Below are 25,619 nucleotides of genomic sequence, written 5' to 3' on the forward strand. Positions count from 1 at the left end.
CACTGAAGGTCTCTCTCTGCTTCCACCACCTCATTTGTCCTCTCTCAGCTAGAACAGTGTAACCCCACAGCCACCAAACCGCCAGTTGTACAACAGGTTACGACCCACTCCACAGTCTTCATGAGGCAACCCAAAGTCTCACAGAGATGGGAGGATTTTCTGTCTTACAAAATCCCCGTTAGGGGTAAGAGCACAGGAGCCATTACCAAATACAAACTCTGCTTGAAGTTGTTAAGTACTATCATATCAGAAGTCAGGCTTTTTCCTGCTGTCCTGCTGTATTTTAGAAAATAAATACATCCAAACTTCTGACACTGCTCCTAGCCATTTTACATACTGAAATATTTCACTTATATTCTCTTCTGAGCAACATATGATGCTATGCAAAACAAAGAACAGTCTGAAAGGCCAGAAACAAGTCTTTGAGTCTCTCACTTCTCAACGCATTTTAGTTGCCCACAAACAGCAGCAGCTGGCAAATAATACTGAGATTTCTTTGGCAAGCTGTAGCTTTAAATGATCTCCACAGTCCTTCTCAGACTGCTGCAGCGTTTAAGAAACCAACTGAAAAAATCTAAAATTGACAAAGAAACGTTAAAAGGAAGAGGGAGGCTCAGGTCACACAACATTGCACGGGATTGCCTCACCCCAGCTCTCCGAGGGCCGTGCCTGCGGTGCGAGGAAGGCAGGGCTGAGCTCTGTGGCCAGGCTCCCAACCCGTGCTGAGACACAGCACCCAGCCAGAGCAAGCCCACAGCTTCCAGTTCAGGGCTGGTCTCTGCCAGCCAGCCCCTGGGGAGTTTACAGCAGAAGACCCTGTTGGCGTAGGAGGGGTTTTCTCCCTGCAGCAGTAGCTCCAGTTTTGGGTTGTCTTCTAGGTATTGCCAATTATCCAGATATATTATGAGAGGCTCGTTTAGTTTCATGTCTTTCAGTCACTACTGACTTTTACTAAGCATCCCATTGACCTTTAACTATGCCTCAGAGGAAGTTAGAAACAGCCTTGAAAGACAGCCCTTTATCCCTCACTGCTCAAAGTATGCAAACATTAGACTGAGATTACCAGTAAAGGTCCTGTTTTCCTCCGGCAGGCAGAATTGGTGGTATGGGCAATTGCTGGGAAAAGGCAGGGAGAGCTGGGGACTGTTGAAATGCACAGTGTACTCCCCACCACAGGAACCCCCCTATGCAGGCACCTGCCTATATATGGTCTCAAGATGGTGAGACTGGAGCAGTAGTAATTTAGCTTTACTGACTGTGACATTAGCACTACTCATTTGTGCTATGAACCTTCAAAACCCAGTCCTATATTTGTTTATGCCAAATACGTTATTTTCTGAGGTTATAAGGCCCTTTACAAGGCTTTCTAATGTTTATTTAATTCTCTGTTGGTAACAGGATACCTTTTCAACACCACATCTTCACTGTAATGAGTGTAGTAGTGTTTACCTGTCAGTGGCCAGGACCCACTGCTTGATGAAGAAGGTCATACAGGTGAAAGGGAAGGCAGACTGTCCCTGCTATCTGCTTGCAGAGCCACAGATTCAAGCTAATCTGCTACACATCAGCTTCAAACAACCAGGACCAGCTAACACTTCATAACCACAGGTCTTGCCCCATCCCTGCCCATCTTCTCAAGACAGCTTAACATCCCTGTCAACAAACCAAATAATTTATCCCCGAGACAGAAAGATGACAATAATAATAATGGAGAGAAGACAGAAATTGCAGGTCCCGTTGGCAGTGGTCAGGGCAAGGGAATTTCGTTTGTAGGGATGGGCAGAGAGCATGTTTTAGAAGGGAAAAAATCAGCATGCTCTTGAAAGAGAGGGTTGGAAAAGCACCCGACAGGGGAGAGCAGGCAGAAGCCCTTCCCTTGGAGAAGGAAACCCTCCCCACCCAAAGGTATATGCTAACAACAGAATTAAATAAATGGCTCAAATATATAAAGAAATAAATAAGAGCTCACTGAGCTGGATAGTGCATCTTTTAAAAGCTGTTCTGTCCTCTACCAAGAACCATAGAGTGCTCCCTTCCTGCAAACAGCATACTCAGAAAAAAAAAGAATTTATTCCATATTTATAGAAAAATACACTGCTTGTTTTAAATGTCCTTATACTTAGAAGAAGAACATGGAGTTTAATCCATATCCTGCAGCAAATTTTGAAGTGGTGGCAGGTGGAGAACAAATTCCCAGTATGGGAACACGGCTCTTTGCTCGGTGCTGTCCTTCAAAGGTCAAATATAAGAGTTGGTGGCCTGGTGTTTCCGTTTCTTGCCACATTTACCAAAATGACTGAAGAAACAGAAGAGGAGAGGGGTATGAGGATGAAAGAAACAGGAAAATATGTAGTCCAAGTTGTAGTCCAAACTGCAGTACTGAAACATTTACTTTCTGCATAGAAAATTTCCTCTTTCTTTAGTTTGTACATTGAAGCAGGCAAAATGATGTTGATGTAATATTCAAAGTTACTGCTTGAAACATTAATGTATAGCGCTAGCTCCTCAAGAAATTTAGTCAAGGTGTAAATGTTCCCTGCACACCTGCAGTGCAGTGAAGAGTCTGGCTTGCTGTGTGCCAGGAGTGGGAAAGCTGTGCCTACAACTCTTCAGCTATAATAAATTCATCTTGCACATGACTTTTCAATGACTTCACACATTGTGGAAATGCCCCCATGATCAAGGGCCCTTCTTCACAGGGTGCTTTGATTGAGGTAAATGGCTGGTTTTCTTGAGCAGAGAGCTGCAGGTTATACTTTGCAGTCTCTCTCTTGCACGCTATTACTTTCTGCTTCTAGAGGTGCATAGGACAACTTTTTGTCTCTATGAGAAAAATACAGATTCTATCCCCATACTTTTTTAACCACCTGCCTTAGTGGTACTGAAAAATCATGTTTCTATTGAGGAAAATACCACCTGCTCACAATGTCAACCTGACTAGGGAATTTACTCTGGTATTTGGAAAACATCAATAATTTATGAAAGCTGATAAAGTTGGAGGAGAATACCCTCAGGAAACCTCACCCAAGTAAAAGTAAGAAAATACAGATCATACCTTGAAAGCTGCTCCACATCCTCCACTGTCTCTGGTAAGGAGATTCCCTTTGTCTCTGGGAAAAGCAATACTAGGAGCCCACAGATAACTGCGAGAATACCTACAATGGACATTGAAGAAATGCAAAAGCAGTAAGAAAATTGTTACTTTTCTTATTTTCAGGGTTTATACACTGAGAAAAGTTTATTCAAATTAAGGCCGAAGTGAGATTTTTAAAGTGCAACTGCTATTTCTGATCACCCTACTCTTATCAAACACCTTTATGCTACATTAATTTAACCTATTACAAAAAAACCACTTGAGGGCTAGGGCTGCATTTGCAGCCTGAATTGCCCCAAAAGGGAAATCTTAGAAGTCAAAAACCTGAGATAAGTATGCATGGGCAAGTTCATACAAATTGCACTGGAACCAGGATGGTATTTCTCACATAAGAAAAATCTGCCTTTGTTCAAGGGGCCCTATCACGTAGATGCATCTGTGTTTCTTAAGACCATTGAGATTTTCCTGAAATACTCTGTTCATGTATCAATGGCCAAAGTAGATTATGTGATTCAGAATAAAAATTCATCCTTGGGAAAGAGCATTCAGAAACAGAGCCAATCTGAAATAGTTCATCAGGAATAGTTCTTTTGGAATAATTTCTTGCATAGATATAATTAAAATAATGTAATAAGTCAAAAATAGAAGGGCTGGAGCAAAAAGTAAAATGTTCCCTGACTGTTGCACAGTCCTCTGTGATCCTCTCTGAATTTGTAGCTGTTTACTCAAGACAGAGGGAATTCATCCATCCTTCAACAGCAGCAGAATTTCAGAATTAGATAATGTGAACACCATACTTCTATATGTCTATTCTTGGAATAATGGTAATCTTTTAAAATGTCTTTTGTCTTTTCATTTTTGTTTTCAGCTAAAGTTGTCATTAGCATCAATTTTCCTTCTTATTCTATCCTATCCCTTTTGCTTTTTTCCCAGTCATGTGTATCTCCTAGGAGCCTGGTTTAGTCACAGACTCCCATTTCCTTGTTGGAAAAAACTAATTTTTTTTTTCCACAGAATTACTCCACAGAGCTCATTTTTTCCAAAATACAACCAAGGAAAAGAGTTTGGCAGGAATACAAAGTTATGGTTAATACAACATCCATAGTCATAACTGTACCTACCAAAAAACCCAAACCAAGTATTTTTTAAAGGACATTAACCTCTACTTTTGGGAGACTAAGCTTACTTCTCTGCTATTACAGAACTCAGCTGTAAGGTTTCTCAGTCTTAAAGCACATCACTTAGTTTCTTTTATGCTCCTTCAGCCAAGTTACCCAAGCAGACCTGACCTCTTCCATAGCGTGCTGTGAAATCACCCACATTTCACCCATTTGCTGTTCAGCCTCTTGCTCTAGGCATGAAGGTTGAGAGGGGCTGGTCTGACAGGGAGATGAGGCCACACACTACACTTTGCCCTGAACGAAAAGCTCTGTTAGGAGGAGGATATTTAAACCAAAAGTACATTTAAAATCAAATCTTACTGAAAATGATTAGAGGTAGCTCCAACCAAATGGCTGCTAAACGGAAAAGCAGGAATGGGGCTATGATTCCACCTAGGTCACACAAACTTGAGCACAGGGAAACACCAAAGTTTCTGCAAAAGAAAAATAGTGCCAGATATTTGAGAGGTGCTACCAAACAGATGAACCAGCAGTTTAAGGAGCAGAATGTAGACTTAGCTTCAAAATTATCTCATCAGTATATGCCATCCGCATTGAGCAGTGGCTATTCAGTTAGGAAACTGGAAAAAACCAAATTTTACTAAACAGCAGTGAAATAGGGAATGGGGAAAAGCAGAGGGAAAAGTTGAAAGATACCTGGGAGCTTCCGACGTACCTCAGTGTCGTAGGGTACAATTCAGTGTTCACAAGATAGACGATTTCAAAAGCCATTGTGATGCCCAGTCTTCCCAGCGTGGCAACTGTTGTTTTGAGCCATGGGATATCTGTTCATTCAAAAAGAAACTCGGGTGAAGTGTGCTTTGCTGCACCAGCAGAGCACTTCTGAGAGCCCCAAGCACTGTCAGGAGAAGCTACGTCACAGAAACCCCAGATCAGTGCAAATCAGACTGAAAGGCCACTGCTGTAGATATCAATCTATACTGGCATTTATTGCTTTCCAGCATCATGCAAAGCTGCTTTGGAGAATCAGAAGTCACTTCTAGTGGATTGATTCAAGATGCTGGTGGGGCATAATATCATGGGTGGGAGAATGACATTATAAGCTTCTGTGACCATGTCCAAATTGTCCAAAGGAGCATTTATTTATATAGGGATGTTATGCTGTAGGAAACATTGTTGAGTCACCTGCCAAAGCCCTCTGACCACAAACAAGCTACCTCTAAAGGTGCATAGAATCATAAAATCATAGAGTCATTTAGGTTGGAAAAGACCTTTAAGATCACCGAGTCCAGCAGCAAACCTAGCACTGCCAAGTCCACCACTAAACCATGTCCCTAAGCACCACATCTACACATCTTTTAAATACCTCCAGGGATGCTACAGTAAAATAATTCTCTCTAGAGCAGGCCAACTATGCTTCATAATTTGTCTATGTCTGAATAAGGCTATTCCTGGCCATCCTCCCCCTTCCCTTCCCTGGTGCTTGTCTTTGTACCTGACACAACAGGCCAAGGGACCTTACGCTGCCCCGGTGGCTCTGCCCAGCTCTCCCGGCACTGCTTGAGCCCTGGTGCACAGCCACTGCCCTGTACACATCATCAGGAAGCCTTTATACATCAGCAGGGGATGTGGTGGTCACATCCGCACCGCAGAGCAGAGCCATCCCGTCTCGCTGTGTGCAACCTCTCAGCAGTCCGAGTGCCCTCTCTGGAGAGCCGGTGGCCTCTGGAGGAGCATCACAAGGAATGCAATAAGCACTTCTGCGATGCCCTTGGGAGAGGACAGTCTCCTGTATGGTCTAACCATGACACCACGACCAGGTAGATGGGGAGGCCAGTGAAAAAACAAGCTTGAGCCTGGCACGAAGGGGAGCTCTGCCACTGGAGGAGGCTCTGGCAGTGGTTGTGTTTTCTCAAAACTTCAATAAGAAGAACAAGAAAACATTTCCGTTTGCTCTGAACCAAAAAATGAGACACTTGGGGTTATTTCCCTTCCAAAACAACCAAACAAACCCCCATCAAATTTCATCCCATGTTGTGACACACTGCCTTTGCCCCAAAAAGTTCTGTTTTCAAACACTTGTAAGAAAAGCAAACGCTGGAAAGAACAAAACAAACCCACTTTGTCTCCCTGGCACCCCTTCGGTCCGTCAGACCCCCGAGGTGAGGGTGACGTCCATGTGCCTCTTCCCTCTGCCAAGGGACATGAACTGTGTGAGCAGCCCAGCATGATGGAGCTCTCACAAGCTGCCATTGCAGCTTTTCCCATCTGTATAAACAGACTTTTCTTGAAAGCAGGACTTGGACCCCAGGTGTTCCATCTGGGAGTATCTTAATCCCCAGGCTGTCCTCTCCTCACCTGGGTCCCCTCAGCACTTCACCACCGCTGAGAGCAGGCTGGTGGCAGCATCCTGCTGGCCCCAGGTCACCGCTTTCTCCCCTCGCTCAGGCCATACCAGCCCCACACGATACTCCTGCTCTAACCCCAGACACGCTGCACCGTGCTCAGCATATGGTGTGGCCCAAAATACACGAGGGTGCTGGAGGCAGGTGTCCTGCAGGAGTAATTCCCCAGTGCTGCTCTTTGTTTCCCCCTCCTGCAACAGCCCTAGGTCCAGGTGATCAACAGTCCCCAGTCCCTGCTGTCCCAGTGAGACCTTTGTACTTTTTTAACAGGTGGAAAACGATGCTGGCAAAGCCAGCGGATGAGATGGTGACCAGGCCCTCTGTGCCTGAATTACCAGGCCCCGTATCGAGGGAGGTGCCACAGGGGCACGGGGCAGCTGGCATCCAGTCGCCGTGTGGTAGCTCTTTTGAGAGGCACACGGAAACAGGGACCTTGGGAAAATCTGCCAGGACAGTATAGTCAGTCTTGATGGGCTTCAGTGGTCAAACCGATGAATGCAAACAAGTGATGACAACGTGATATCCCAAGGCACGATTGCACAGCCACCAGTGCTGGCATCAGGAACAGACTGCTGATCTTCCCTCTCCCTTCCCCATCATTTCTGCTTCTACTAAACCAACGAAGCTCCTCAAGCATACAGTATTAATTTTAAGTACTTTTGGAGGAATCCCTTTAAAGGGAGCTTAACTGAGACAGAGGTGAACCAACACACCTCTTTGAAAGATTTCGTTTCGCACTCACCACAGATCTGCTTGTTTTCTTGGGCACATCATACTCTTGAAGTAGCTTCTCATGGCTCTTCTCTAGGAAAACAATTGCCCCACGATATAACTTTGGGATCTAAAACTTCTAAGTCTGGCCAGGACTGTACCTTACTTTGACAGGAACATCCCTGAGGAGGAATAAGCCTCTCTAATGTCCATTCAGCTGCCAGTCCCTAGCTATGCTAAGGCAAAGCATGCTGATCCAGTAATATTAACTTCAGAGCATCTCCAAATTCTTCCCCAAGGATTAAAAAAAAAATACACAGGAAGGAAAACAATTTAAAGAAAAGATAGAAGTGCCGGGAAGCCTGTGTGCGATATTAGACCTTTTAGTTGTCCTTGAAACCAAATAAAAATGACTTAATCAAAAGCCATATCTCTCTTCCAACCCCTTAACAATGTCCAAACCCCTGGGAGAGTGAGGGCAGGGCAACAATCTCCATGTTGTCTGCTACAGCCCCTGTAGCGTGTTGTGGTTTGCACTGTTTTATTTGTCAATGAGAAGACCATCAAGCTGCCTCAGCTAAATCACCGATTTCTGACATCACTATGTGTCTTCCAAGTCAGGGAATGTATTTTCCCTTTATGTTTGTGTGCTCTTGCCTTGCATTTGCCTTCAAAAAGAGTACAGGGCCTTTATATATGTTTTTTCTAAGACTACACCCAGCCACTGCTCACCACCCATCAAAGGTATGGCCATTACATGTCCCAGGGCAATCTATAAGCAAATAAGGTATGTTGTTCCATGACTGCGGTGCTCCTTGCATCACCAGACACTTTTTACTTTTATCTAGAGTTTTGTGTGGCCTGCTGTCCTTGCTTAAGGGGTGTCAGAGAGAAGTCATTGACCTAAAGAGCCTGACGCTGGGAAGGGAATTACCTTCTGGCAAGAAGGCAGTAATGAGGCATGCAATTCCTGCCACGATGTTGCTTATTGCAAAGGGAAGGCGCCGGCCAATGCGATCAATTGTCACTAAAATTAGGAGAGCGGCAGGCAGCTCCACAGCTCCTGAGATGAAGAAGTCTAGGTAGAGGTTTCCTCCGACAATTCCTAGGCGCATCACAAGCCCTTGGTAGATAAGGGCACTTGTGAACCTAAACAGCAAAGGGGAAAAATGTTGAGAGACAAACAAATGACTGCAAGCAGCTGGAAAGGCCCTTAAAGTCCCAAGGGACTTTTTCTTCAAAACCCACCATCCTGGTAACAAGCTGGACTGATGTGGGCACTCACCAGGCATACATCAGGATGAGCGTGTTCCTCCTCATCCGGGGAGTCCTCACCAGGTCGAGAAAGGAGGGGTTGCTGACCTCCTCATTGCTAATAGTGATCTGAGGAGAAAAGTGAGCAGCAGAGTCAGCTGTCGAAGGTCAGGCAGGTGCTGGGGCAGAGTTTCTATGTAAACACGGTGCTCAGCAACATTCCAGTCCAGCGAGCAAAGGTGCTGACGAGCCAGCTTGCTGCTTTTAGCACTCCGGAGCAGTGCGCAGATATGGGAAACAGCTTATCACTGAACACAGCTGTGGGCTCTCCTTAATGATGATCATGTGAAAATTGGAAAAAAAAATCCCCAATCTTGACTTGAGAGTGGAAAAACGATTTCCTTCTTGTAAACTGAGAGATGTTGACTTGGAATTTCTTGGAAGGCAGTAAGAGGTCGTTGTCACATCAGGGTCACTGGGAGCAGAGCTGCCTTCTGCCAGGGGTGACAGAGAGGAGGAGACCGTGGCAGGAAGGGCAAAGCGATGGGCTGAGGGAAGCAGGGAGAGAGGGGGTGAGCAGCAAGCAATGGGCTTGGGAACATGGCTGGTGGCACAGCTGGGCAGCAGAAAGAAAAGAGGAGCGAGAGAAAGAGCAGACCTGTGAAGGCACTTGGGTGCTACAAAACATTCAATCGGTGAAATTCAGAGGGTCTTAAAATACACAAGCACTGTGCTGAACATGGCTTTTACCCTGGAACAAAAAAATCCTGCGAAGGATGAATTAATGGTCCTCATACTGCCTACAAAGTATAGTAAATCTGTTCACAGCTTCCTCCAATACAGTCACAATGAGGCACTTGATGAAATCATTAGTTTAAAGGTTTAGCAATAACAGAAAAGGGCAGGATTTCAACACATTCAAGTTCATTGCTATAGGATATTGTGGAGCCAGAATATTAGCAGGGCCAAAAAGGGTTTAGACTCACTGATGGAGGCTTTTTTTAACTGTGGCCAGCAGTTTTTAATGGTGATGTCCAAGCCAGGTAGCAGCCCTTTTGTTTATGTGTTCATTTGGCAGGTGAGGAAGACGAGGTAAGAGAAGGCAGAGGTGGTTTTAGGCAGGGGCAAAACGTGAGACCGCCCAAGAACTGGCAGCCGCCTCTGGGATTGCTGTCAGGTCTCCAAGCAGCGGTGGGAAACATGGGGTTAAACCTGCTGCACCCTTTTTAGGAGGATTTCAGGCAGCCTGGCTGCTTTGACTCTCAGCTATTGCCCCCCTCCTGAGAGGAGGCCTAAGAGAGCAAAGAGAGGAGTCAACCCCTCTCTACCACCACAGCACCCGCTGCCCGTGCAGGAGCCCAAGGAAACGATCCCGGCTGATGGGAAGTCATGGGTGAAAGGATGGAGAAGCACATGGGAACATGCAGATCTGTGATGAGAACACAGGTAAAGCCAAAGGCATTGTCTGAGAGTCTTGTCGGCTCAGCCAGGGCTATGCCCAAAGCTTTTGCCCTGTGTTTGGTTTTTGTATCAGAAGGTAGCACAGATGTTTTTCAGTGAGATTTGGCTGGATGTATTTACACTTGGCTTTTTCATACCTGAGTGACACAAAACTTTGTAAGTGGACAGAGAAACCCCACATTTTGGTGAACCCCCCTTATACTCCCTCTTGCTTTTCTTCTGTAACGAGAGCCAGAAGTTTTCTTCAAAGCACTGCCACTTCTGCCGCATGCCAGAGCCCTTTGTGGGGCAGGCGGAGGTTGCTGGGTTTCTGCACTGCTCTGGTCTCTCTCATATTATGGTTATAAATTTGCCACGACTGTGTTTATAAAAGCAGGCTGCCAGCCATCAGTTGTGACTTTGTGCAAATATGGTTTTAGTTTTCCAAAGGACTAAAGGTAAATTCAGCACGGCTGCTACCATATATTTTTATGTCTTAATAAAGTAATAATAACCCCAAGCATGACTGAGCATTTTTTCATGAATGAAGAAAAAAATCACTGTAGGAAGCCAAGTCTTTGTAGGGAAAAAAATCCTCTTTTTGTTCTTCCAAGTCAAGGAGAGCTTTGCTATTCACATCAGTGCAGTCAGGAATTCAGTGGCAGGGCCTGTGTTTCCAAAGACACACTATCTGAAAACTCTGGAGGAAGTTTTGTAACCAACTTCCCTGATATTTTTACGTCCCAGCAAAATTACGTATCAGTTTTTCTGCAATATTTTTTAAAGATTCCTCATAGCACAGACATACGGTTCTGCACATGCTTAATTCTGCACAGGGCACTACATCCGTGCATGTTTATAATACACATGTATGTAAGTTAATATATACTAGAAATATATATGTCTAAGTATGTCTATATAGTAGGAAAAAAAATATATATAAAGGGAGAGGGGGTTTTGACCCACAAGTCTCTCAAGAAGCAGCTCTTACTCAGCTGGTTGCAGTCCATTCTGCTTTTGGACAGAGACCAAGAATGAAAAAAATATCTTGAAAAAAACATTCTAGGATAATTATGAGCAACTGGGAAAAAAAACAGTTTATAACTTACAATTAATTTCATGAGTTCTAGATGGACCTGAACTGTATCAGTGTCGTAACTCCCAGAGAAAAACAAAAGAAGCAAATGTTTATCTGTTTTCATTCAAAGGTCATTTGTGGCTTCTGCATGCCAGTAAAAATGCAAGGCTGCTACATCCAGAGCCATGTAAGGGACTTGACCAATGAAATTGTTACAGACATATTGGAAAATCTTAGCCAAAATTCACTGATGGATAATGCCTCTCACTTCTCCCTGTCCCTCCACACCTGCAGCACTTTAACTGAAATCCTGGAGCTGCTTCGTGAAAGAGAAGTCTGACATGAGAAATACACTTGATCCGTGACTAACACGCTTCCTGGAGATGCTGTCTTTCCTCTGGGCACAGCACCAAGGATGACAGACATTATATATTAAAAAGGTCACAGGAACAGATCCAGCATGAATCTGGATGTGTGGAGGTCAATCTGCTGCAGCTGTGGGTGGCTTAGGGTCATAAGCAGGGACACTTCTGAAAAAAATTTAACGTAACTAAAACAAAAAGCAGGGAAAGACACACATCTCCATTCTGACGTGATGCTTTGAAAATGCTGATGTTTAGAGAGGGGAAGTGGGTGTAGGAACACAGGGCTGAATGTGGAGGGGGAGCTGCAGCAGCTCAACCTTCCTGCTACATGTCTCGGGCCACGCTTGGCACTGGGTAATGCTGACCAGGACGAGGGAATCTCACTGGTGTATGTGCCCCAGCCAAGGACAATAAATCATGGAATGGTTTGGGTTAGAAGGGACCTTAAAGATCATCTAGTTCCAACCCCCCTGCCGTGGGCAGGGACACCTTCCACTAGACCAGGTTGCCCAAAGCCCCATCCAACCTGGCCTTGAACACTTCCAGCGATGGGGCATCCACAACTTCTCTGGGCAACCTATTCCAGTGCCTTACAACCCTCACAGCGAAGACCTTCTTCCTTACATCTAATCTAAATCTACCCTCTTTCAGTTTAAAGACATTACCCCTTGTCCTATCACTACACGCCCTTGTAAAATGTCCGTCTCCAGCTTTCTTGTAGGCCCCTTTAGGTACCGGAAGGCTGCTATAAAGTCTGCTCCTTTCTTCTCCAGGCTGAACAACCCCAACTCTCTCAGCCTGTCTTCATAGGAGAGGTGCTCCAGCCCTCTGATCATCTTTGTGGCCCTCTTCTGGACTTGTTCCAACATGTCCACGTCCTTCTTATGTTGGGGACCCCAGAGCTGAACACGGTACTCCAGGTGGGGTCTCACAAGAGTGGAGTAGAGGGGGAGAATCACCTCTCTCGACATGCTGGTCATGCTTCTTTTGATGCAGCCCACGATACCGTTGACTTTCTGGGCTGCAAACACACATTGCTGGGTCATGTTGAGCTTCTCATCAACCAACATCCCCAAGTCCTTCTCCTCAGGGCTGCTCTCAATCCACTCATCACCCAGCCTGTATTTGTGCTTGGGATTGCCCCGACCCATGGGCAGGACCTTGCACTTGGCCTTGTACTTCATGAAGATCGCACGGGCCCATCCCTCTAGCCTGTCAAGGTCCCTCTGGATGGCATCCCTTCCCTCCAGCATGTTGACCACACCACACAGCTTGGTGTCATCAGCAAGCTTGCTGAGGGTGCGCTCAATCCCACTGTCCATATCACTGACAAAGATATTAAACAGCACCAGTCCTGATACTGACCCCTGAGGAGCACCACTCATCACTGGTCTCCACTCGGACTTCATGCTGTTGACTTCAACTCTTTGAGTGCAGCCATCCAGCCAATTCCTTATCCACCGAGTGGTCCATCCATCAAACCCATGTCTCTTCAATTTAGAGACAAGGATGTCGCACGGGACAGTGTCAAATGCTTTGCACAAGTCCAGGTTGATGACGTTCATTGCTCTTCCCTTACCCACCAACACTATAACCCTGTCATAGAAGGCCACCAAATTTGTCAGGCATGATTGCCCTTAGTGAAGCCATCTTGGCTGTCACCAGTCACCACCTTATTTTCCATGTGCCTTAGCATAGTTTTCAGGAGGATCTGCTCCATGGTCTTGCTGGGCACAGAGGCGAGACTGACTGGTCTGTAGTTCCCTGGGTCTTCCTTTTTTCCCTTTTTAAAAATGGGGTTATGTTTCCCCTTTTCCAGTCAGTGGGAACTTCCCAGGGCTGCCACGACTTCTCAAATATGATGGATAGCGGCTTAGCCACTTCATCTGCCAGTTACCTCAGGACCCGTGGATGCATCTCATCAGATCCCATGGACTTGTGCACCTTCAGGTTCCTTAGATGGTCTTGAACCTGATCTTCTCCTGCAGTGGGTAGTTTTTCATTCTCCCAGTCTCTGCCTTTGCCTTCTGCAACTTGGGCAGTGTGGCTGAAGCACTTGCCTGTGAAGACTGGGGCAAAAAACTCATTAATTACCTCAGCCTTCTCCACATCCCAGGTAACCAGATCTCCTGTTTCCTTCCACAGAGGGCCCACATTTTCCCTGGTCTTCCTTTTATCACCAACATACCCATAGAAGCTTTTCTTGTTGCCCTTGACAGCCCTGGCCAGATTTAATTCTATCAGGGCTATAGCTTTCCTAACCCGATCCCTGGCTGCTTGGAGTATTTATCTGCATTCCTCCCAGGCTACCTGTCCGTGCTTCCACCCTCTGCAGGCTTCTTTTTTGTGTTTGAGTTTGTCCAGGAGCAGCTTGTTCATCCATGCAGGCTTCCTGGCGTTTTTGCCTGACTTCTCTTTGTTGGGATACATCACTCCTGAGCTTGCAGGAGGTGATCCTTGAATATTAACCAGCTTTCTTGAGCCCCTCTTCCCTCTGGGGCTTTATTCCATGGTACTATACCAAGGAGATCCCTGAAGAGGCCAAAGTCTGCTCTCCTGAAGTCCAGGGTAGTGAGCTTGCTGTGTACCCTCCTCACTGCCCCAAGGATCTTGAACTCCACCATTTCATGGTCACTGCAGCCAAGGCTGCCCTTGAGCTTCACGTTCCCTACCAGCCCCTCCTTGGTGGTGAGAACAAGGTCCAGCATAGCACCTCTCCTCAGTGGCTCCTCTATCACTTGGAGAAGGAATTTATCATCAACGCATTCCAGGAACCTCCTGGATTGCTTATGCCCTGCTGTGTTGTCCCCCCAACAGACATCGGGGTGGTTGAAGTCCCCCATGAGGACCAGGGCTTGTGAACGTGAGGCTGCTCCTATCTGTCTATAGAGGGTCTCATCTGCTTGGTCTTCCTGGTTGGGTGACCCCCACTATAATGTCACCTGTCCCTGCCCTCCCTTTAATCCTGACCCATAAGCTCTTGGTCAGCTCCTCATCCATTCCCAGATGGAGCTCCATGCACTCCAGCTGGTCATTGACGTCAATGGATTTACCCTTTTCTCTCTCCTTAGTCTTTCAGTTTGTTTCCCTCCCACCAGTTTCAGTCTGCAGTCCTCCAGCTGCATAAGATGCTACTCCAACGTGACTAGCAAAGCTCATTCTGCGTTGTGGGACAGCTGAGGGCAATTTCCTGACCTTGGCTGGTATCACAGAGATGCCTTGGCTTCCATTGGAAAAATGGTTCACTAATTGCTGGCCTAGCTTGTTATTGCTCATCAAAACTCCTTCTGTCATGTTGCTTCACTAATGTACAACAGTCTCATCCGGTACATCCCATTTCTTGGCCAAGGAAGTTATATATAACTCTTTTCCCCTGACAACCCTCCTTCCCCATCATTAACCTTTGTGTGCTCCCCTGAGCAACATAACATTCATAGAAATGCCATTATAGCAACGTTATGGCACTTGAACGAGTTGCTTATGAATAAAGCAGCTGGCTGTGGAAATGTATGTTTCAGCATACTCATCTCTGCTGATAGGTCTAGTTTTGACTTTACAAAATCATTAGTCCAGAGTCATATATCCTAAGAGGCATAGCATAAGGTAGGGCCCAGCTTCTCTGTGGAACCTGTTGTGTGAACTTTACCTGGCCAGAACTGGCATTAACATAGACTTAATGAAGTGGAAAGATAATGGAATACTGGTATAAAGGAACTGGCCATTTCTATACTTCTTCTGTTGCCACATACCTCTTCCTGTGTGCATTTCATGCAAGGTCTGTATTTATAGCAGGAATACTCCTGAATAAGCAGAGCTGCTTAGGCTGGCTAGGTGATTTATGGAGCCTGTTTCTCACCAGGTAAATAAAATCCTATGGATTTGGGAATAGCTATCTGATGTTTCAGAAGAGTGCCAATAATTACTGCTTGGGTTTCATCCAGTATTATACTCTAGGATTCTGGTGAAGCAACCCCACTTTTTTGGCTAAGCTGGGCTAAATTCTCAGGTTCTCCCTTGCTCAAGAAGAGCAATGAGAAAGACCTAGGTAAAATATCAAGCTGTGAGAATCCAGGTTGCCAACTACCTGTTATGCATGTATGCAGGCATAAAGGATACTACTGTGTACTGATAGACGGACATTTTATGTAGGTCATTTCTTTTCAATAAGAAAATCACAATTTCTTTATGAAATACTTGTAGTGTATGCAGTATGTCACCTCCGGGCTGCTGCGTGCTAACAATTTGCGGCTGTTTTCCTTAGTTCAAATAATGATTTCTAACATGACTATTGCTAGCATTTAAGTTCCAGACCTAGCTTGTTACAATACAGGAACCTTGTTCACATCCGTTGTCGTCACTGAACCATAAGGCCAATGCCACAGTAAATATGGTCTGAGAGCCAGGCATTGCTACCCAACGCTGAACAAGGCAAACGCTGCAATGACACGACAGTGTAATTTGAAATGCATCAGTCCTTTCACTTCTGTCAAGACCACTTGTCAAAGGACTGTAATTCTAACATACATTGTCCTATTTTGTAAATAGTGATCTTAGACAGTGCTTCTCCTATTTTGAATTTTGGGGCATATTTTGCCCCTATTGGGATGGAAGCAAATTTTTACTTAAATTCTGATTTTCTACATCATCTTCTCTTTGAGTTATAAAAGGAAGTTCTAGCAAAGAAGCTAGGAAAGTGGATCCTGCTGTCTTCACTCACTCTGTCAGCTAAAACGGCAGCTGCTGTGATATACCATTGGCCCTCAGGCTAGTTTCTGATTTTTCCCACAAGTTGTTAAAGTAGGAGTGTTGCAAATGAAAGACCTGACTCATTGTTTTGCAAACTTTTTTCAGGCCATGTCTTTCCAGCCAGTTCACTTTTACCCTCTTGCAATTAACGAAGCAGGTATGGGACTGACAATTTTGTTCGGGTGTGACACTTCAAGAGTGTTGCCCACCACATAAAGAGAATGCATTTTAACACAACTGAACCTGCAGAAGATTAAGAAAGTTTAGAAAAAAAGATTTAGTTCAAAGAGATGACAGTACCTCTGAGTAATGTGGTGAGAGATATTTCCCATTGTGTTTTGCAATGCTGTGCATGATTTTTAAGGCCTTCTCTCCCTTTTTGCGTGTCAGGAGCCAACGTGGAGATTCAGGAACCACCCTGTTAAGAACACAGAAGTGATAAATGGGGAGGTTGCCCTTCAACATCATAAGTAAACCAAAGTGCTTCGCCTTTGCCTGTGTTAATACACAACACACCAATTTTTCAGTCTTTGGGATACAGAAACTCTTTTGTGGACTGCTTTTCCAGGCAGTCTCCTGTAAAATATCTGATCCTTGTGAGCAAGAAAGAAGAAAATAGACTGTATCAATACTCTATAAAGCTGAAAGAAAAAATCTAACTATTATATTTGCACAATTGATGTCCAAAGTATGATAAGCAACAAGCAAACAAGGTGCCTGTAGAACAGCAAGGCACAATGAAAGTCAATACTAACCACACATAGTACGAAGTACAGGCAGATCAGGAAACTTCTAGCTGTATCATTGTAAGGTAGACACATACACACACTCAAATGTATACATATTTTATAAACTGAACACAAAGCAATACTACCGATCAGTGTTTCAGTTTCTGCTAGCCTAAGGTTAAGGCAATGTTTAAGGAAACGATGTGCAGGAAGAGGGTATGTGGATGAGTTTCTTTGGATCCAGCCCACAGGATGGCTGCACTCCATCGGGACAGATGTTCACCATGGCATAGCACTCTGCTTTCTCATTAGCTGTCCTGCCCAACTCATGGGACCTGTAAGGCAAGTTCAGGCTTGAACTGAGTACATAATCAGAGGTAAAGGTGGGGTGCCATGGCTGATGGGAAAAGCACACTTTGGTCAAGCTAACCAGATAAGCAGCCCTGGGCTAAGCAGCCGCAGAGCAGGGTTCTGTGGAGGGCCAGCTGTGGCTGAGGAAAGAGGCAAACCTTGGGCAGAAAAAGGAAAGTAATGCATGTCTGCCATTCACAAAAAAGAATTTAAAATGCCAAAATCAACAATATGCACATATCTTCTTCCTTGCCTACAACATCTTGCACACTGGAGACCTGGGACCACAGCAGGAGTCTCAAGGTACTCGAATAGCAATAGCAATAATGACAAAAGCAACGACTGCAACGTTACCAGTAGTAGAGCAGGAAGAGGAAGTTTGGCAGTGAAATGGCCAGCTGGATGCCCTGCCAGGTGGGAACCAAGTATGCAATTCCAGGGAGAATCATAATTCCCAGGGTGAAGAATATCTGAATCACGATCCCAACAATCCGCTGGTCAGAACCAACAATCTCCGTCACTGAGCAGAGAAAGCCAAAATAAACAACACAGAAACAAACATAACTCCAAAGAAAAATATTAGTGGTGGAACATAAGGAAGGAGAGCACTATATCAGGTCACAAGTCTGTCTAGCCCAGCATCTTGCCTTCAGCAGTGTAAGCATGTCATCGAGACTGCCCAGGGCAAGCACGGGTGACATCTCCTCATCAATTCACCCACTGTTCTTCAGCTAGAGGGGTTTCTGACAGTACGTTTGCTAATGAATTAAATAGGACCAGAACAGGGGTTTGAGACTGCATCGTGATCATGCTTAGTAGCAAATTGTTAGCACTCTCCCTGGCACAGTTTTGGCCCATGCGCCAGACTGGAAGATGCTCCGGGCAGGTAATATGGACAAGGCATCTGTGGGCAAAAGAGTTGAGCCATACCATGCTAGTTGTTCTGAGGGCTAAGGTACGGTCCACAGTTTGTTTTATTTATTAGAACAAACGTAGCCTTTGTTAGTTTATTTTTTTAATCCTTTGGTGGATTTTTTAATTTTGTGAATGTGTCTAATCGCTTCTGAAACCCATGTAATCCCAAATTTCAGGCAATATCCCATGGCCATGAGCTCCATGGTTGATATGAGCAGTGAATGAAGAAGTGCCTCTTGTTTGCTTCAAAACTGTCACCACTACCTAGCCTTCAGAGTAAAAGCAGAGGGTTTTACCTTGGTTTATAACACATGGAAAACACTTTTTTTTAATTATTATTTTACTAAAGGAGAAAAAATTTTACAAGTAACAGTGATTCATTTCAGCTGGCAATGCAGAAAAATATGACACCATTAGTATATTTATTGACTATTCATCACATCTGCATGGCTCAGGGGCAACTCTACTGCCTAAAGGTAGCTGCTCAGCACCGGCCCGGGAGGAGCTGGGTTGTACATAAGAGCAAAGAGAGGTTCTTGGGGCAGCCTGTTGTGGTTCTGAAGCACAGATCAGTAGCTTGGGAGATGGGCAATCATCATCCTGGTGCAACCAAACCAATGATCTGTACAGGCCTCTCAAAAAATGCTGGGTTGGTAAATAGTCTGGGTGATCCTGGGACATAAGAGTAGATCCCTGAAGGAATCTAGATGGAATCACTCTCTCCAAGAATTAAGCACCTTGCTTAGGGCTGTGGTAATACATTGTCCCTCGGGATGCTGTATCTCTGAACATTTCCCTAAAGTCAGGCAGTCTGATCTGAGCACTGCAAAGCATTCCTTTCTGTTAAAACTTGGCCATTTTAAGGAAGCCATGGGTCTGTCATAAAACATGTTGCTGGTTAGAGCACTTGCCAAACTTTTAGGATAAGATCTCGGTTTCAAATTAGGCCATGTGCTTGGAAGTGAGGGGAAAAGCAGCTTCTGGCCCTTTCACTGGATCTTGGACCTGAGCTGCTCAGCAGTGTAACTTTGCCCAGAAAACTGAGGTGCTTCTGGGCTTTAGATGCTGAGAGGGCTAGACAGGTATGTTTGTGCATACATTACCACAGCGTTCCCAGGTCTCACTGTAACTGTTTACATCTGGTTGCAATTCTGTTCTCATTCATCTAAATTCCACTAGGAAGTTTAAAAAAATATCACAGGCCTCACAGACTACAGTGATGGTACAAGTTTTTGCACTATATAATGATGCTATCGCTGTGTTTTGGATTATCACAGTAGATTACTGAATGGTTGATTTTCTTTTTAAGCAAATCTGATGTCTCATCTCTAGTAGGATGCTTTCCTCAATGTCATGCTATTTCATGCTCTAGAGAGCAGTTTCCCTTTCTGAACCTGGCAGTCATTCAAGATGCCACAACAATACCCTTTTCTCATGAAAAGTCAGCTTGCTATGCGAGGAGCTTCATCGCTGGGCCATGACTATAGCATATCAAAGAGTCTGGATCCCTGCTGTTTTGATGCTATTTATAAAAAAGCTTCCCTTCGTTTTCCCTTTTCAGGAAATAATAATCCTAATATGGACCCTGGTGTCCAGCCTGGCACTAAGTAAAGTCTCCCAGCTAAAGAATGAAGAGCAGCCATCCAAGTGTCTGTTGTCCCAGTGAGGAAAAGCAGTTAACTCCTCTGAGCATCTGTGGAAGATGTTCAGACTCTGCCAAAATTAACCATGTCCCTCTTTGTGTATCCGGTTTATTTGGGGCTTGCTCTGTAGATTTTGATCACCTTGGTGATCTTCTATGTAATAAGAAAACCTTTATATATACACATTCTAATCGTCCACTTCTTAATTATTTATGTTAATCCATCTCCATCAGAGTCCATACATTAGACAGCCATAAGAGTTCTCAAATAACATCAACAGAAAGTGTTGGCTTGCTACTGATATTGCCTATGGCCACCTGCTGACAGGCATATTCAAGTACCACAGTGCTGGGTACAAAAGGAGAGCTTGGACAGTTCTGAAGGAACTGTTAGTCTGCCCTCGTGCATTACTTCTTCCTCACTCTTCTCCATGGGATCCTATGAGGTCAGGCAGGCACGTACACTGCTGCTCATTTCCATCCTATATCAGTACTGAATAACAGAAAGAGTTTGCACTTGCTGCCATTCTCAGAGGCCACCTCTGTACCAGTAAATTAACAGACATTGCCAGGTAAGGAAACACTATACTGTTTAGCTGCTAGAAAGGTCCCTAGCATGGTCTGGACAAAGGCCAGTGACTGCTTCCCCAAACATTCAGTTCAGGCATGAGCCCCGACCATGGATGCCAAGTTAAAATTTGCATGCAGGCACCTTGTCTTGGAGGACAAATGCATTAACTAGGATGGACTTGGGTTATTCATTGTCTGCTGACCTCAGGGCTGGTGCTTTATTCCCAAGAAAAAATATTATCAAGAGCAGATGTAGCCAGACTCCTTGTCCTCCAAAAATCCCTCACTTTTCCTAACCGGAAAAGAAAGAAGATAACAGCTCTCACCAATCACGTAGCATGTCATCCAGGTTCCCTTGCCAAACACGCCTTGGAGAAAACGGAAGATCAAAAATACAGTAAAGTTTGGTGCGAATGCCACTATGATACCACATATCCCAACCCCGAGACAGGAGAGCAAGTAGATGAGGATTCTGCCATATCTGTTGAAAAAGGAAAAGAAAGTAAAAATCATGAAAAGACACAAAGATTTTTTTTTTTTTTTTCTGGCATCTCATTTTAATGCTAGATCTGAAAGTGTCTTTTTGACACTGGCCTTGTTCTGAAGAGAGGCTGCCTGAAACTTTTTAGTGTTGGCCCCTGGGAGATGGGACTCTTTTCCCTGTGGCAGTTATCACTGCCTTTATGTCACTAATTTTAAAACTGGTGATGTCTGCACCAGGCCCCCTTTTATTTTAGAAAACAATTTGTATCTAAACTGTGGCCCATATGTTAAAGTTCAGATTTTTGATCCAGTTGAAATAAGGGTAACTTTGGTTGTGGATTTCTGTTTTCACAAATTAGTTTCCTAATAGTAATTACAGCCAGCTCTGTGAAAGTAAGTAATTTCTTCTTCAATTACTTTATGTGATTTTCCAGTGTTTAGGTTTAGACTGTTTGTTTTCAAAGTCTGCCTAACGTATTCATGAGTCTCATTTTCCAGCAAAAACCGTCATTATTAATAGGTGTCCCTGAGGTAAGCCATAATTCCAAAAAAACTGCCAACAAAACTTTCCTGTGGTTTCATGGCAACTGTGTCCTTGGAACACAACTAGAATTTCCATTTTGATCTCTTCTCCATTGTTATTGTTGCTGTTTTAAGAAGAAGAAACTGTGAGTAGTGATGTAGCTGTTTATCTTACCAAAAAGTATTTGAGAGAATATTTGTTTTTTCATTTTGTTCAAAAAGTTTCATGAGAAGAACTTATACAGGACAAAAATCAGGGTATTTTCAACCTGGTCCATTCTTTTGAGTGCTGTCAAGGAGACAAAAGTCTAATGGTCTGGCTGCCGCACATCCCCCCAGTGCAACCAATGTACAACATTCATAGTTGTACAGTGGTTACATTATGCTTAAAACATAAGTACTCCTAGACATATTATTTTATTTTAATAATTAGCTGTAATATCTCTACTCTTACACAGTCTTCAGGTGCTAGTAGGCTGCCCAGCCAGACACTGAGCAGAGATATCTTAAGTTAGCCAGTGCCATGAAATCTTTTCTGCCTTATTTTTTCCCTTATTACTATATCCCTTGGAAAGATGAGGTTTTCCTTGAAAGTACTTTTGTTTGCTAGTTCAAAATTTGTTATCTGAGATGACATTCCAGATAATTCTATATTTCTGCCTACAAAGAAATCGTACTTCAAGTTATTATTACTATTATTACAGATATCAAAGAAAAATAAAACAGGCAGAAAGAAAGAATTTTATGAACTGAAGAAATATGCTCTGCCATTGAAATCATCAGGGGTGTTCTCAGCCAATGCATAGGTTGACTACTGTTAATTATCAGCACAAAGCACAAACCAGGCTCCCTCCTTTAAGAGCGAGGTAGACCTTACAGGAGCTCCCGGCTCTGGGGCTGCTCAAGCCTGAGTATCACCCGCATCTTTTCCTTGGTATTCATCCAGCTCTAACAGAGTTGAGGACCAGCTGGAGGGAGCTCTGACCTCGGTGGTAAGTGTATGAGTCCAGCCTGTGAATGGAGAGAGTTACCATACTGAGTCCCTTCCTTCTTTCCTCAAGTAGCTGCTTTCTTCATCAGTGGTGCCTATTAAACATCCCCCAGTAAACACCAGTCCAGAAAACTCCTCTGAATGCTTCCTTTTCATTTCTGTGTACTTCTGCCCTTCCTGGGTCCAGATGTGTACAGAAAACATAGGAAACCACAACAAAAGCTCTTTTCATGACATTGTAAAGTCCAAAATAGGATCAGTAAGTATGATCGTGTGAAGTTTCCAGCCCAAAAGGAAATGAAGATTACATTGGCTGGGTTTTGTCAACCCAGGCAGGGGATGTTTATCCAAAGTCAATTAAACCTCCAAGTGTTGATGCATGCATGCATACTGCATGCATATTTCACCTCTGAACAAAACAAAGGACAGCAGCATTGATACAGTACCTGTCTGCAGCGTAGCCCAGGGTGAACGCGCCAGCCAGAAACCCCAGATTGAGGATAGCCTGTGAGAGATCCAGCATCCAGGCATTGCCGCACACAAGGTTATACTGCGGGAATAAGGGAGAGGCATAAACACGTCAGGTGGGTCACTCATCATCCTCAGGGCAAAACATTATAGAAACTGCATAGAGCTGGGTGGGAAGGGGAAGGGAAAAGAGAAGAGGAAGGGAAAGGGGAAATTCAAATGTCCTTCTTCAACACCAAGCACCAGTGGGCCAGGGAAGTGCAACCATAGCAAGCACTCTTCAAGCTATCGTGAAGATAGGGGGAGAGCTCCTCCTCGCCAAAAGGATGCTGTGTTTCATACATCAGTTGTCCAGATATGGAAAGCAAATGGGTCTTTTGCAAACGAAATGCAATGCTGTTAAATATGTTGCCAAGGCAAAGCCATGACTTTGTTTAGTGTAGAGTAAGGGTGCACAGCTACAGCCAATGAAAACATCAATTTATAGAAATGGTTTAATTATTTTTCTTAGTGCCTTCTAGATAAAAGCAAAAACATGTAGTCTCTGAGGAAACTGAAAACAGATCTCAGATCAATTTCTGACACACTGAATATGTATTTTCTTGGTGTAGCTTTCCCAGACTTTTCTACTCCTTATACTGCAGTAGCCATAACTCCCTAACACAATGTTACATTGGTGCATATCTGAAGAATTCATTAACAGGGATGGGGATGGGCAGGGGTGAAGGGAAGAGGGAAGTGGGGGAAAGGAAGACAAAGAGACTAGGAATTAAAACTAAAATGAAACTAAAAATAGTTATCCAGACAGCATGTCATTGGAAATTACTTTAGAGGTTCTTTGAGCATAAAGAAATACCAACCGCTGCCTGCCAAGTTCTGCGAGACCTTATGGGAGTCAGGAGGTCTCGATCCATAGCTAGGGTAACCTTAGGAACAATGCGACTTCAGGACCAAGGGAAGCCACAGACAACGGCAGCTGCCACCATTTACCCGAGAGAGACCCTTTTGCTTTCAGGCGTGAGCTGTAAGAAATGTTTTCATTGCTAACAAGTTGCTGGTCGTTGAAGCACACACAGCTTGTCTCATTTGTGCTCACCAGCATATGTACCACAATACCAGTGCTCAACCACTGTGCTTGGACAAAGTGGCCACAGGGGTGTTTAGAGAGAAGATTAAAAGCCTCTTCTGCCACTCACAATTCTCCAGACTCTGAAATTTAGTGCTGTGAGCCCGAGCTCCGTCTTAGCCCATTTGCCTGCTGTAACTCCCAGCAAGTATTACCTGGGGCTGGGATTTCAGGCGTGCTTACACCTGAGACACAGCAGGCACCCAGACTTAAGATTTCACTGAGCTTGAATCTGGACCCTTAAATTTTTATTTATGTACCTACATAAGAAACAGTTTCTTTTAATGTTCTGAACTCCACACAGGTGCCATTCACACTCATTTCTACAGGCTATTCTTCACTTTTTAAAATGAAACTCCTCAGTTTTGGTTCCAAATGTACTATTAGCACTGTCGCTGACAGTAACTACAGCAGAATCATTGTTGTTAGTTATGATGATTTTACCGGAAGTCCAGGGTTTGGGTTTGTTTGTGGCTTTTTTTTTTCTTGAAGCCAGAGGTCTGGAAATTTTGTGACTGAGAACTGCAGTTTCCAGCCCTCACAACTGTGAAGAAAAACTTGGCTAGCCACTTCATAGGTCCCCAACCAGATAGATATCCCACCCCCATTGACTTTAAACAAACTCATGGTTTAGATGTCAACACGGTGACCCTGCGGAGCCAAGCCAGGCCATCAGCACCTGGCTTCCACTTCTGTAAAACTTGAGCAGGAGCTGCAGAAACCTCAGCTTCCTCTGAGAGGAATAAAACCTGCTCTCTGCCATCATATTCAAGGGCTATCGCAATGCTTTCCTAAAATAGCCTGAACATAGAGCAGCGCTTTCAAACCTCAAACACTGCTTAATCTCTTGCTTCTTGAAACTATGACAACCCTGACAAAAGGTATAAAAAAGATGCAGCTTTAGAAAGCAGAGTTTTTTCATGAGAATGACTATTAAAAGAAGATTTTAGAAGGCAATGCAATTGACTGCACTGATGGCACCGGCTGGGGCTCTCAGAGGAGCATCTGAAGCCACCTGTACAGGGCAATACAGCTTACCAGAGAGCTAAAGACTAGCTATGAGAAAATACTGTCTTCAGAAGCGTACTGCTGAAGCATAACAAAAAGGAATATCACATGAAGAGACAGGCAGAGAGGGCAAGCAGGAAAAGCAGCTTCACGTGGGCTCAGGGAAACCGCTGGGACTCAGCCAGCGCTGTGCTCAGCAGGACACCTCACAGGACACACGGCCTGCGCTGGACACCCTGGCACTGCCACGTATGCACCAAGGGGACCGTCTGGGCAGCTGCTGGACTTGTTATATTCGCGAAGAGGTGTATACGTTGCCTGGTCGGTGGGTCACCGGCACGGCTCCGCTGGCCGGCTCGGCCTGCATTTCAGGCCCAGGTGTTACATTCAGGAGCTGAATGTCGTAGCTCTCCCGTGACCTCAGAGCACAGCACAGGTCTTGGCCTCTCATTGCCCGTCTCACCACACAGCTGCACTCTTCCCTGTGGGTTTTTGGTCAGAGCAGTGGCAGCAGGAGAGACCCCACGCTCTGCTGGGGGGGTGACAGCTCTAGGGAGAGCTCAGAGCCCAATGCCACGGGCTGTTTTACAAAATGCTCCGT

The 25,619-nt window shown here is 44.6% G+C and overlaps 1 protein-coding gene across 1 annotated transcript in view; it reads right to left on the minus strand.

Annotated features, from left to right (window-relative positions):
• Positions 1–2,238: 2,238 nt before the first annotated feature.
• SLC22A3 (solute carrier family 22 (organic cation transporter), member 3) overlaps positions 2,239–25,619 on the minus strand; it is a 32,897-nt gene continuing 9,516 nt past the window's right edge. The window contains exons 2-11 of the mRNA XM_010584484.1: positions 22,863–22,966; positions 20,747–20,901; positions 17,648–17,813; positions 16,515–16,632; positions 8,617–8,714; positions 8,266–8,480; positions 4,931–5,039; positions 4,576–4,688; positions 3,056–3,155; positions 2,239–2,296 (exon numbers count right to left, since the gene is read on the minus strand). Of these exons, the coding sequence (XP_010582786.1) occupies positions 2,239–2,296; positions 3,056–3,155; positions 4,576–4,688; positions 4,931–5,039; positions 8,266–8,480; positions 8,617–8,714; positions 16,515–16,632; positions 17,648–17,813; positions 20,747–20,901; positions 22,863–22,966 (1,236 nt within the window). The remainder of the gene's footprint in view (positions 2,297–3,055; positions 3,156–4,575; positions 4,689–4,930; positions 5,040–8,265; positions 8,481–8,616; positions 8,715–16,514; positions 16,633–17,647; positions 17,814–20,746; positions 20,902–22,862; positions 22,967–25,619) is intronic.

Source organism: Haliaeetus leucocephalus, unplaced genomic scaffold (genome assembly GCF_000737465.1).
Source record: "Haliaeetus leucocephalus isolate CR32 unplaced genomic scaffold, Haliaeetus_leucocephalus-4.0 Scaffold992, whole genome shotgun sequence".
In the NCBI taxonomy this organism is placed as follows: Eukaryota; Metazoa; Chordata; class Aves; order Accipitriformes; family Accipitridae; genus Haliaeetus; species Haliaeetus leucocephalus.